This window comes from Phyllostomus discolor, chromosome 5 (assembly GCF_004126475.2).
Source record: "Phyllostomus discolor isolate MPI-MPIP mPhyDis1 chromosome 5, mPhyDis1.pri.v3, whole genome shotgun sequence".
In the NCBI taxonomy this organism is placed as follows: Eukaryota; Metazoa; Chordata; class Mammalia; order Chiroptera; family Phyllostomidae; genus Phyllostomus; species Phyllostomus discolor.
The window spans coordinates 15,951,436-15,964,807 of record NC_040907.2 but is presented as its reverse complement, the minus strand read 5'-3'; the positions used below and the strand labels follow the sequence as shown (position 1 = coordinate 15,964,807).

At 39.2% G+C, this 13,372-nt stretch overlaps 1 protein-coding gene across 1 annotated transcript in view; it reads right to left on the bottom strand.

Annotated features, from left to right (window-relative positions):
- MACO1 (macoilin 1) overlaps positions 1-13,372 on the bottom strand; it is a 57,515-nt gene that overhangs the window by 21,267 nt on the left and 22,876 nt on the right. The window contains exons 5-6 of the mRNA XM_028511680.2: positions 11,778-11,956; positions 9,623-10,124 (exon numbers count right to left, since the gene is read on the bottom strand). Of these exons, the coding sequence (XP_028367481.1) occupies positions 9,623-10,124; positions 11,778-11,956 (681 nt within the window). The remainder of the gene's footprint in view (positions 1-9,622; positions 10,125-11,777; positions 11,957-13,372) is intronic.

Genomic DNA, 13,372 nt, shown 5'->3' with positions numbered 1-13,372 from the left:
TAGCCAGTTTCTAAATGAGAGCATAAATAACATTTAAAGAATATAGTTCCTTTTGCTCAGAGTACCTTTCCTTCAGGGAATCCACCTCTAATCCCCTTAACTGGAAATCTAAATTCACTATGTGTCAGCAGGGGCACTGACTCAGAAGTTAACATGAAGTTCTATAGTAGCTCCTTCTGAATTCTAGGGAGGAAACTTGGCAGTCGGTTTTGTCAGAATAAACTCTCAGTACTCAACATAAAAATGTTTCTAATATGGACTCTAACCCCCAAATAACTTATGTGTTATTTCATCATTTATTTATCCATGCAACATAATTATCTCCTTTGACCACCTGGATATGGGCTCACTCAGTAAACTGCTGGCTTGAATTCATTAATGACAGCTTTCATTAATGAATTTCTAAAGTGCTACATGGGTTTCAAGCCACAAAACAGCCTGTTTAAGTATGATCATGCTTCTATTACCACGATTACATCCAAGAATGTTATAGTTATAAATCACTGCAATAGTTAAAGTAAATTCAAACTATATTGTGAATTAATATAAGTAGAGTGAACTAAGTAAAACTTGGAAGTACCTTAAATATTATAAGGATGGAAGAAAATGAAAATAAATCAGGTGTGAGACCATAATCTGCTCAGAAACAAAGCTGGACAAACATAAATCAAATATTTGTTTCCATGGAACACATTAAACTTGGCTCTTCTGCTTATTTTTTCCACTTAACAATTCCCAAATAACTTAGTAGCAGCTGTATGTCCAATACATTCAACCTAGTTAGAAAACTCTGTGTCATTTTCATAATCTTCATTCTAAAGTGTCGTACATTTTCACTAAATTTTGGCTCTCAGCTGGAAATGACACAGTGAGGAATAAATTATCCCGTGCCCCAGCGGAAGTGGAGAGGCCTGCTTCGGTAGTCAGTCCTCGCTGGGGGGGCGTCGGGCAAGTCACTCTGAGCAGCAGTCTGCCAGAGCCGGAAACACGTGTGCGGACAGCCGCCACAGCAAAGGCCCAACACCCGTATCACTGTCTCCCAGGTCACACTGTCTTCTGCAAAGTATTCCTGACACACAGCAAAATGCATTCAAATATAAAAGAAAACAAATTACATGGTAGCACCAGAGCTGATAGGTAAACAGCCAGCCCATTTTCTAACCTGGGGGAGCTGCTTGGAGAAAAGGTTGGAACAGAAACATGGGATGTGCGCTCTCTCCACCTGCTGCCACGATACCACGGAGACAAAGAGCAAGGGGGAGGGGGCGCGTGGAGAAGGTGGAGAAGCTGAATAGATGAGTAAGAAATACTCATTAGGAAAGCTGAATAGCTGAGCAAGACTAGGCAAGTTGAGATTTCCTCCCTGGCTGTTCCTGGCTGAGATGTGGCTTGTGCCCAGATTCCTACTAACCAATGCTGGAGCAAATGGCGTTTCTGACAGCAGTCTCTCGGAGTTTTCTCCCCTTGTCCCTTGTAACTTCCAGAAGTTCTTGAACTTCCAACTTCCTGCACAGCCCTGGAAAAAAGTACTGACAGTACTGAATTACAGCTTTCTGGGAAATACCAAGGAAAGCAGTGTAGTGTGGAAGGTCTTACATATTTTAGAAATAAAATCAATTAACAACCTACTCAAGAACAACAAATATTTTAACATTGGCAATGGATGTCTGGTTCTTGCCCCAGTCCAAGGTAATATGTAGGTTTTTCTAACTTTGAAAGCCTCTGCGCTACAATGAAGAAACTCTGAAGACAACACTACACTGTAATGAAAGTACTGAGGCCCATCTCCTACCCCCTAATATTCTCCCTGCATAAAGGTAATATTCATTCAACAAGTATTTACTGAGCATCTACTCTGTGCAAAGCACAGTGTACTGTGGCAGACGGGAGAAAAGAAGACGGCTGCCCTCATTAAGGACACATTCTTCTATGGGTATAAGCTGTGTAAAAATTCAAACTATACAGAAACATACAATGTAGAACTCAAACATCCCCTATAATCAATTACAACCACTTGACCATTTGGTATATACCATTCCAAATAATTTTCTGTGTACATGAGAACTGTATGCTCCCATATTTTGTCATGGGTTCATACTAAATAATCTGTTTTGCTACTTCCTCCTCTTTAACAATCCATCTTGGGGGCTTTCCAATTACCTTCTTTTAAAATGGGTTTCCACCTTACAAGAGAATACTTTGTAACCATTTCCACTTAAACTACTGTGACTCCCCACCTACCTAGGAAAAAGGGCTCTTTGGGACCTTGGGGGAGGGCTGGAATGGTTCATAAAAGGCTACCTGCCCCCAAGGTACCTGTCCCAGGAATGCTCATAGGCCTTACCTCCTGAAGTGAGGTTTTTCCCCATAGCCAGGTCTCAGCTTTGGATTCTATTCTTGCTTTGCACCTACAGTCTTGGGCTCCATGATCTAAATCTTCTTCCCCACTTTCTGCCAACTTGGAACTAACAAGTTCCTTGTCCTTCCTTGCCCTGGGAACTAAGAGCAAGCACCCCCGCCCCCCGCCCTGCCACTCCTAACCAGAATCCAGGCCAGTATCCTGACAGCTACAAGGGAAAGGAAAGATGGATATATCCGTTGCAGAAAGAACTGATGTCTCTTTGTTCTGGTAAATAGCATTAGCCATCAATTTTCCTTGTTGCTTTGAAATGCTTCTTTAATTTGACAAAATAGGGGCTTCTTGGATTCTCTTCATTTTGTTCTTTTTCACAGTTATTCACACTAAGTTATACTGAATCTGCTGATTATTAAAAATCAATATATAAAAAATGACCCTTTCTTTTCAATGGATATGTAATTTTTGAATGTGTGTAAACATCTTAAAATGTAGGGAATTAAGAAATATGAAGTGCTGTAAACTATCTCCTGTGGTTTTTCCCCAAACAGCAAGACCACACTAAGCAGCCTCACGTAAGCCAGAGGTTACACGACCACCTCAAACGCTGGTGCCTGGAGGATAAGGCCACTCAGAAGGACACAGACGGAACTGCTAGTCAAACACATTGGGTCAACCTGTGCCACCAGCATGGCCAGTCAAAGGGGAAAGCTGACTACTTTTTAGCTTTTGCTATCTCCGCCCCCCTTTTTAAGAGAAACCTAAAATCATAAAACATAAATACAAGAATTACATAGACTTGAAAGTGGAATGAAGAGCCATGACATTGTTGTGTTCACCACCACCTTTTACTGGGTTTGGCCAGAAAGTCCATATGGTTTTTTTCCATAAAAGATGCACTTTTCATTTTCACCAATAACTTTACTGTTTTGGATATTTTGAGTTGTTGGCTATCTCCCATGTGGTATAAGGTTGATTGTTCTCAATTAAGTCTCAATTTGATTGCTATCAGCTGCAACTGGTCTACCCAACTGTGGAGCATCGTCCAGGGAGAAATCTCCAGCATGAAACTTCGAAAACCACTTCTGACACATTCAATTGTCACAATACCTTTCCCATACACCACATGAATCTTTTTTGCATATTTACCTTTCTTGAAATAATAAAGCATAATATGCCAAAAATGTTGCTTATTTTCTTCTATCTTCAATATTAAAATGACTACACAAAAATTAATCGACTTTAAGTTTTTTTAATTCATGCTGATATGACAGCTGTCACAATACCATCTAACAAAATTATTTCAAATGAAATTAAAGACAATTAAGTGCTATGGAAGCCATCTTACAGAAGACAAGCTTTTTGGCCAACCCAATAGTATTTGAAATAACCAATGAAATTACAGAGAAATAAAAGCATGAGTATGTAACATACTGTAACTTTTCCTAGATTTCCAATTTCCCCTGAAGAACAGGCTCTCCCCCATTCTGTGGCTTCAAACTTTCTTGGAACTTACTATTTCAGCTATCTACAACCCAGGACCCCAGGTCTCCTAAGCAATCAATGGTGGCCTCTCCTCAGGGTTAAGTTGATAGTTACATCCATGGTCTTAAGTATTCCAGTTCATGGCGTTTAGATCTGCTGCTGTCAAGCTAAGCCTACGCCATCCTATCCCTCAGAGGCACATTCCATGCTCAGCGGCCCTAGGCTATCTGGACCTGACCAATTCCAGAGCTAGACCAAACCAGGGCTAAATTCTCAGAGACCCTGTAAGCTTTCAAGGGTACGAGTAGATGGCCTCTCCTCTTCTAAGTATGCCCCTGTGTCTTTGGCAAGAGCAAGACCTTTAAAAACACTTAGAACAGCATCTCTCTAGAAGAAAGAAAAATGAATTCTGAGATTCTAAGCATTTCTTCTATAAATTTTAGCATTTGGAGCATAAAATCTAGGTCTGGTGTCAATCCTTCGAACCAAGTTTAGCTATGGGTACATTTGTAACAAAAATATAAAGTAGAAAAATAAAGCTGGTCGATAAACTTCTTTTAAGCAGCATGGTATAAAAGTAAAGGCAGAAGTCAAGGAACTTCGGTTCTGGTCCTGGCGCCGCCAGTCCAGCTGGGTGGCTTGGACTCGCCATTGAGCCTCCTAGGGCTCACTTACTTCACTGATAACAAGGATGATGGAGGTAGTTTGGGTGTCTTTTAGAACTCTCACAGTTCCCAAAAAACAGTCATTACTCTCAATTCTACTCGGTTGTGCTGAATGCATCGCTACTAGGCAAACAGCGGATACTTTTCCTTTGTGATTCTTCACACCAGGCATTATTCAACTACGTTAAAGAGCTGAAATCTTATTAAGAATTAGCGCTAAAAATAAAGGAAAAAAAAAGACAAATCTATGAAAAAAGTGAACTGGAAATAAACCAAGAAGAGACTTCTGCTTCAACATTTCTACAGAATTTGGATCACTTTATATTTTGTACTCGAAGTTTTAAATTCTCTCCCTTAACCAGGAAAACTGAAACGAGTAACAATCACCAACAAGAAACCCCACAGTCTCGGGCTGTATTTGAGAGGGAACCGGGTGCCAAGTGCAAACAAATCTGTTGGTGCTCCTGCTTGCGGGCCCTGAAACTGCAGGACAGCGGCTCAGGTGTCCCACCGTGATCTGCCCCGTCTTGGGGCGGCTGCTGAGTGCTCACACAGATCCGCCATGGAATATTCCACATCAAGTAAAAGTGAGGGTTAGGCTCAGCTGGGAAAAGGCTTTCTATCTGGTGTAAGGGAAAAAGCAGAACAAAAAACTACTCAACACTGTGGCCACAATTATATAAATGTGGTTGATGAAAGTACAACAAAATTTAACAGTAATTAGTGTCGAGCAGTGGGATTATTTTCTTCTTTCCTCCAAACTGTCTATATTTTTTCACTCTTAAAATATTTTTTAAATGACCACTGAAGAAAAAACTTAAGCAAATCTCATTCTACTTCACATTATTCCTTTCTAACCCAGCACTTAGTTTAAAAAACATTGATTTTCCTCACTGCTGTTTCTATTTTTGTCTAGAATTTTACCCATGTCAGATTTAAAGATATTTCTGGCTACCAACATTATGTGTCTGTTTCTAAAAATCTTGGGTAAAGAACTGAGAAATCAGGCTGGCAGAAATTGGGTCATTTTGTAAGATATGTATTGGGTTGGCCAAAAAGTTCGTTACAGTTTTTTCCATAAAATAAAAAACATGTTTTTCATATTCACCAATAACTATTCATTTGGATACTTTGAGTATGTCAGCTATCTCCCGCTATTGACTTATAATTAGTAGAGGCCAGGGGCGCTGCTAAACATCTCCCAATGCATAAGACAGCCCCCAGCAACGAATTATCTGACCAAAACATCAATAGCACCAAGGAACTTCACAAACCACTTCTGACACGTTCGATCTGTCACAGCACCTTCTCCATACACTGCACAAATCTTTTTGTGTTTCAGTTGCATTTTACCTTTCTTAAAATAATAAAGCATACTATGCTGAAAATGTTGTGTGTTTTCTTCAATCTTTAATCTGGGAGTGGCTGTTCAGAAATTCCCCAATTTTGGTAAGTTTTTTTTTTAAATGCACACTGATATGACAGCTGCCGCAATACAATTGTGCAAAAATTGTTCTGAATTAAATTAAAGACAATTAAGCACTACTAGAGCCATTGTACAGAGAAAAAGAAATGAATTTTTTGGCTAACCAAAATTTCTCAAACCAAAACAAATTTCTGGACTGGCTTTAGCAAGTTCCTGAACTTTTCCTGGGAAGGATCCTACAGGCAACACTTACTCCCAAGTTCATTGCCTTCACCCACATTCCTTAATCTTAGTGATCCATCAGCATATATTTTCTGTAAAAGCTTAAATGGTAAACACCTTTGGCTTTGTGGCCATACACAGCTACTGGACTCTTGCCACTGTAGTGCAAAGGCAGCCACAGATGCTATGTAAGTGAATAAAACTTTTCACAAAAATGCAGTGGGCCAGGTTTGGCCTGTGTGCAGCCATTGGCCAACCTGTGGTGCACAGTACACTAGAGAACATCTGCGGAGCTTCGAGAAATGGAAAAAAGACCTGAAGGACAACCTGACCCTTCTAAGGGAATAACCATCAAATCTTGTTTTGACAGCCATATCGAGCTACAAGATGCTCTTTGAAAGTGGTGTACGAATGAATTCCCCCCTCCAAAGTCACTGAATCAGTTCCTCAAATATAGCAGTTCTCAACCATGATATTGATATTGAGACAGACATAGCTATAGAATGTGTTACGATCAATCCACTACCAATGATGCAGTAATGGCTTCCATTAAAGCTTTTATTTATTTATTTTTAGAAGGGGGAAGGGAGGAAGAAAGAGAGGGAGAGAAACATCAACCTGTGGCTGCCTCTCGCAAGCCCCCCTACTGGGGAATGTGGCCAGCAACCCAGGCACTGCCCTACACTGGGAATGGAACCTGTAACCCTTTGGTTCCCAGGCCAGTGTTCAACCCACTGAGTCACACCAGCTAGGGCCCAGCTGATTTTTTTAAAAAGCACATTTAAAAGGGTAGTTCAGTTTTCTCCCTACAGCCAGCCAGCACCTGAAAGTCACAGCCAGCCGGGACCTGTGTACAACCCTGGTGAGTCTGCAGTCGCAGAGGGTCCATATATTATGCGTATCAGCCTGTTTAGGTTTGCGTCAGAAGGAGCATTAGAGAACACTGAGTCCAGCCCTCTCCATCTGAAGATAACAAATGCACTCTCTAGCTGACAACTCAAACATGTCAGATTTGGATCAGTTTCAGTCTTCTTAATACTCATCAAAACATACATGAAGTCAAACAAGAGGAAATAAGAGACAGCCAAGAAGGGCCAGAGGAAGCATGATAAGGTCTCCTACAGCCAAGCTGGATAATTTGCTCAGATAGATAAGTCGTCTTTTTATAAACTTTCATTGTTGTTCATCATAGAAAAAACTGAAAATGCATGAAAGTAAAAAGAAAAAATAAAACCCAAATACTACCATGGGGCAATAACTATTATCATTTTGGTTCCTTTCCCTTCAAACCCTTTTTCTATGTATACTTTAAAAAAATGTTTTAAATAAAATTGCTTTCTACTTTCTTTAGAAAATATTGTCACAAGCACTTCCCTATATTGTTTAATATAGCTCAAAAATATAATTTTGTAATGTCTGTATTAAAAGTCCATCAAATAGCCCTGGCTGGTGGCTCAGAAGATTCAGCGCCAGCCTGTGAACCAAAGGGTCGCTGATTCGATTCCAAGTCAGGGCACATGCCTGGGTTGTGGGCCAGGTCCCCAGTAGGGGGCGCACAAGAGGGAACCGCACATTGATGGTTCTGTCCCCCTCTTTCTCTCTCCCTTCCCCTCTCTCTAAAAATAAATAAATAAAATCTTTTTTAAAAAGTCCCTCATGCCCTGGCTGGTGTGACTCAGTGGTTGAGTGCCAGCCTGTGAATCAGAGGGTTGCCGGTTTGATTCCTGGTCTAGGGCACATGCCTGGGCTGCGGGCCAGGTCCCTTGTATGGAGCACATGAGATGCAACCACACACTGATGTTTAAAAAAAAAAAGTCCCTCCAATGGATGAACCATAATTTATTTAAATCTGTCCCCTCTTGTTGGATATTTAGATCATCTCCTTATTTTTTATATTATGTTAAAAATTGAAAATAATCCTATGGAAGCTTATAAAACTATTTAAATGCAGTATTTTCTATTTATATATTTGACAGAAGGTCTTCCCTAAAACAGTAATACTCTGGGATCCTTCTGATCAAGCACATCACATTAGTGACCACAGGAAGAGGCCTGGGGGCACTGGACCCACATATGGAAAACAGGCCGTCTGAGTGAGTCCTTGAACTTCTTTACTGAAGGCAGATTAGGCAGTAGAGTCAATCGACAACCACAACTGGGGCCCAAGTGAAATGGTACAAGACAGACTTGATTGCTCTCTCTGCAATACCCAACAGAGGAAAACTGTTTCAGGTTGACTGCTGTTATTAAACTTGTATAGGAGAAAGGATATCAGAAAGTTTGTGACAGATATCAAAAGCTTTTACTCATAGCATACAGTGAGTTTGTGGGAGAACTGAATTAAAAGGTCAACTAACTGGTCTCTCTCCCACGGGCATCTAGAAGAGGGTTCTCTGCTGAGTACTTTTGCTGCAGGGCATGACGGGCAGATGTCACAACAGGCAGAGGAGGATACCAGCCTGGCACCAGCAATAGCACAGTGTGCCTCCAGAAGTGGCTGGGGGCTGTAACATGTCAAGAGCCTTTCGCAGCAGAACCTAAATGTTTCCCTTAGTCTAGCCACCAATCAGAAAATTAAAACAAATTAATAATCTAGTTTATGTAAGTTATAACACTGACCACCTTCCCTCCTAGAATATAATGTCTGTTCTTAAGCAAGCCAAAGGGAGAGGAATATAAGACAATTTTGTGGAGGGAGTTACAACTGCCCCTTTGAGTTGCATATTGGGGGAAAAAAAAAAGCACCAGTTCAGGTTCCAGCTTCCAAATTGAAAGGTATGAGGAAAAAGGAACACGGGTAGTTTATAGAATACATAAAAATATAAAATATAGTAAAATTAAGTCTGAGCCAGTTAAGGCAATACAACGTTATTCTTTTAATTAAAAGTGTAAAAAGGAATATTTCTGATTAAAATCCATGTCTAACATTGTATTTACCTATGGAACTTTTAGAAAGTGATTGCTTTTCAAACCTAACTTTCCCAGAGTTACTTGGGGAATAATTTGCATATTAAATAGAAACAAAAACAAGCACCAGGAGGTAAGGAGGATCTTTCCACCACCCCACTGGTATCTATCAAAGAGATTTGCATCAACAAGACACACACTCTGCTTTTCAAGTCTATTCCACAAGGGCTTTGGATACGCAAAAATGAAAGGACGAAACTAAAGAGATGTTTCTCAACACCACTAGAAAATCAAGTTACATGTAGATCTGTCAAATGTGGCAAGTAATTGTTACCTCTAACTCAGAATGCTGGAAAGAGCTAGAGTCAATGCTTCAGGACAGTGGCACTGGGTGGCCAACAAACCCTTGTGAAATACTCTCAAATGTCAAAGGCCACAGAGTTAACAGTCACAGTATCCGATCACAAACAATTCCGTGGGCCCATATGGAAATGCGTGCTTTCCAAGACCTAAGTTAAGTTTATTGAAAAGTGTTGGTAAGGACACAGCAGGCACACTTACCTTACCAGTGCGTCTGGTTTGCTTAGCTGGTTATTAGGAATACAGTTTTCCATTAAGTCCTTGTGTGTACTTGGGCTCTTGCTAGTACATTTCTGCTTCTTCTCATTTTTACTAGATGAAGAAGGAATGCTCCCATTTGTGGCGCTGTGACTTCGAGGTGAGGAGTTCACAACTCCACTGGCATTTTTGTAATTTTTTGAGGAAGCAGTGCATGAGTCCTCTTTCAAGAGGTTTTCTGTACTTCCCACAAGATCATTATTTAATCTTTTACTGTTGATGTGGTTTTCCATATACTCAATTTCTTGTATTTTAGAGTCTACAGGTTGTAGAATGTTGTTATTATTTATTCCAAGGTTGTGTTTTTTGGCATCCTTGTCCTTTTCTTTCCCTTTTTCTCGATATTCTATCTCTGGCAAAGTTGTGGAGAGTTTTTTGTTGGCTGGGATACCTCCATTGTGGTGTATGAGGATCGAGGAATCCATATCAGGTAATCCTTTGGCTGCTACAATACCAAAAACAAACCAACAAACAAAAAACCCACACCGGAATATTTAGTTGTATAAAACCACAGAATCAACTGATTCAACAAACTGTATTATCTACGCTTAGAAACTCACTGCATTAATTTGCAACTTCATTTAGAAGCAGTAACTATACTACATTATGCTAACTTCAAGAAGCAAATCCAAATAAATTTGTGAAGCTGAACATTCAGAAAATTGTCATCATTTCTAAACACAAAGCCATTAAAGGTTTTGCCTCAAAAATAAGATGAGGATTTTATAATTAAGCCACACTTCACTTATCAGTCAAATCCAACTTGTCTATCCCTGGGGTGAGAGGACACAGGCAGATCATATTCCTAAGAGGCCATGTTTTAAAAGGTGCTTAAGTCTGAATTAAACAAACTTAATAACTTTATTGGAAAGAGAGATTAAATGAAACGAAAGAAGTGTGATGTTAGAATCCTGCCCTGGCAGGTGTGGCTAAGTGGATTGAGCACCTGTCCTGCAAACCAAGAAGTCACCCCGGCCATATGCCTGGCTTGCAGGCCAGATCCCTATTTGGGGGTATTCAAGAGGCAACCCACCAATGTTTCTCTCCCTTTCTCCCTGCCTGCCCCTCTCTAAAAATACATAAATAAAATCTTTTTTTTAAAAAGAATATAAGACATCTAAATTTTAAAAAAAGATTTTATTTATTTACTTTTAGAGAGGGGAAGGGAGAGAAACTTCAATGTGTGAGAGATACACGGATCAGTTGCCTCTCAGGTGCCTCCAACACGGGACCTAACCTGCAACCCAGGCATGTGCCCTGACTGGGAATCTAACTAGTAACCTTTTGGTTCGCAGGCCAGTGCTCAATCCACTGAGCCACACCGACAGGGCATGTTTTTTCTTGACTCTAGAGTTGACATAATAAGAAGTCTATATCATTTACTAGGAAACTTGTAAAAAAATTTCTGTATTAGGTCTACACATTCTAATTTGTCAAAGTCCACTTGAAGAGGTATTTTCACACCACAGCAGAGAATAAGATCTGGCATATATCAACTAAAACTATGGCTCAAACTTCCAGTTCTCAACCCAAAAAGGAAAAAAAACTGCTGTCAATTCATCCACTGAACTGATTACAGTAGATGCTTATTAGAGAAGTCCTTATAGAAAAGGTTCAATTTAGGTTCCACCCTGCATTATATGAACCATTTAAAATGGAACCTATTCATCTTTGCTCTATTCAAGAAAATTTTGACTTATAAAACAATTTTATCTGTCTACTTCTCTATCTTACTTATGCTTTGATTCTTGGCTTGTTTCAGTTACAAATTCATGTAATTATACATACTATTTTGCTACTGAGAATAAATACTTTAAAATATTTATTAACAAATAAAATACTAAAACATTAAATAAGCTATAAAAATAAAATATATAAAAGACACATATTTAAAGGCACATGATCTTCCAACAGTAGGTAGAAAACATCACCCACACTCTAGTTCATGACCAAACAAATCAATGGCCCTAAAAAAGGAATACTGGAAAACAGGAAGTCCTTGGTAATCTTCCAAAATCTTAGCAACTTAAAAAAAAGAAGTCCTGCCACATAATAATGACTAACCTACCGAGCCAACAGCTTTAGGGTAAAGACCTACCTTCCTCAGACTCTTTGTCTTGCTTCTGTAGCATCTGTTGCTCTGGGGGGAGGGCTTGTTGAAGAAGTTGCATGTAAAATTCGTTCTCTTTTTGCACTTCCTTTTGCTTCCTTAACCGCATTTTGTAGCTTACATAACTTTTGAAGCCAAAGCCCAAAGTCACCACAGGGTACCCAATACTAGAAAGAAAGACAATCCAGCCGTAATTCCAAGTTAACAATAAAAAACACATGCATCAAGCACATGAGGACACCTATGACTGAAATTAAGAAATAAATTTTAGATGATGATGACAGTTGAGCATTCGGTCTACACATAAATAAGTGTGATGTCTGCTGTGGGAATCAGAAGCAGCTGGCATGCAGAACAAACCCCCAGGAAACAGGGGGACTGGTAGACATAAGGCTGCCCGTCAGACTTCGGCATTCTTCAAACTAACTCAAGAAGTACCGCGGTGTTGCTGGATACAGTGGCTAATGCTGTTCATTAACACTGGACTGCCTTGTGCAGTATTAGAACTTGAGCATCTGTATGCTTTTAAGATCTAACGGGGTAGAGATTTCATGAGGGGTCATAAGGAAACATTAAGAGCATTAAAAAAAACAAAAGGACATCATTTGGTTTTTAATACCAGAAGACAGGGTCAAATTCAGGTGACTAATTTAATCTTGATGCCTGAAGGGTACTATCACCAGCTATTTCTGGAAAATTATTTCGTAAACAGTCCATCACTTAAATAAGTATCTGATATTATCAGTTTGTGACATCAAATTAACAGCTATACTTACAACTCTAATCTCTGGGATTAAAAGTAGAAGTATTTTCATTCAACTCATCAGTCTGTTTCAAAGCCTCTGCAAGCACTGTCAAAACTCATATTAAACTTTAATAATTTTAAAACGTATTAATCATAGTTAGTCTAGAAGTGACCTCACTACCAATTTCAGTGACAAGTTTTATTGACCAGGTTTATTTACTTCACTTATTTGTGAAAAGGCTTTAAAAAACTGGAAACTATTTTTTTCAGTTGATTCCTGTTTATCTTGGTTTCTGCCTTAGTATTAGCAAAAATTGGTGTGTTCAAAAGAAACACACATTAAGTGGTGCTTTCCACAATACATATAAATAAGAATCAAGCTCATTTTAAAGACTGTTTCCCCTGGCTCAGTTGGTTGGAGCCACCTGTATATCAAAGCCCACCTGCCTGGGTTTGAGCCCCAGCCAGGGCACCTATGGATGGCAACCGACTGATGTTTCTCTCTCTTCCCCCCTTCCCCTCTCTCTAAAATTAATAAATATATATCCTCTGGTGAGGATTTTAAAAAAATGTTTCATGGTTAAGATTAAATGAATAAAATATCTTAATATTCATTTACATTTCATAAAAAATAATATTCCTTTAAATTTTATTAATAATATTCTCTTGCCTTTGTAAATTAGCTAAGAAAATTATAAGTTCATTTAAGCTTTATGAAATAGCCATATATTCTATCAACACCTTTGGAAATCAGTATCTGATTATAATAAAAATAGATTAACATTTGTACTTGGCATTAAGTTAAGTAAAAAAGAAAACACTTTAAATAAAAAAAGTG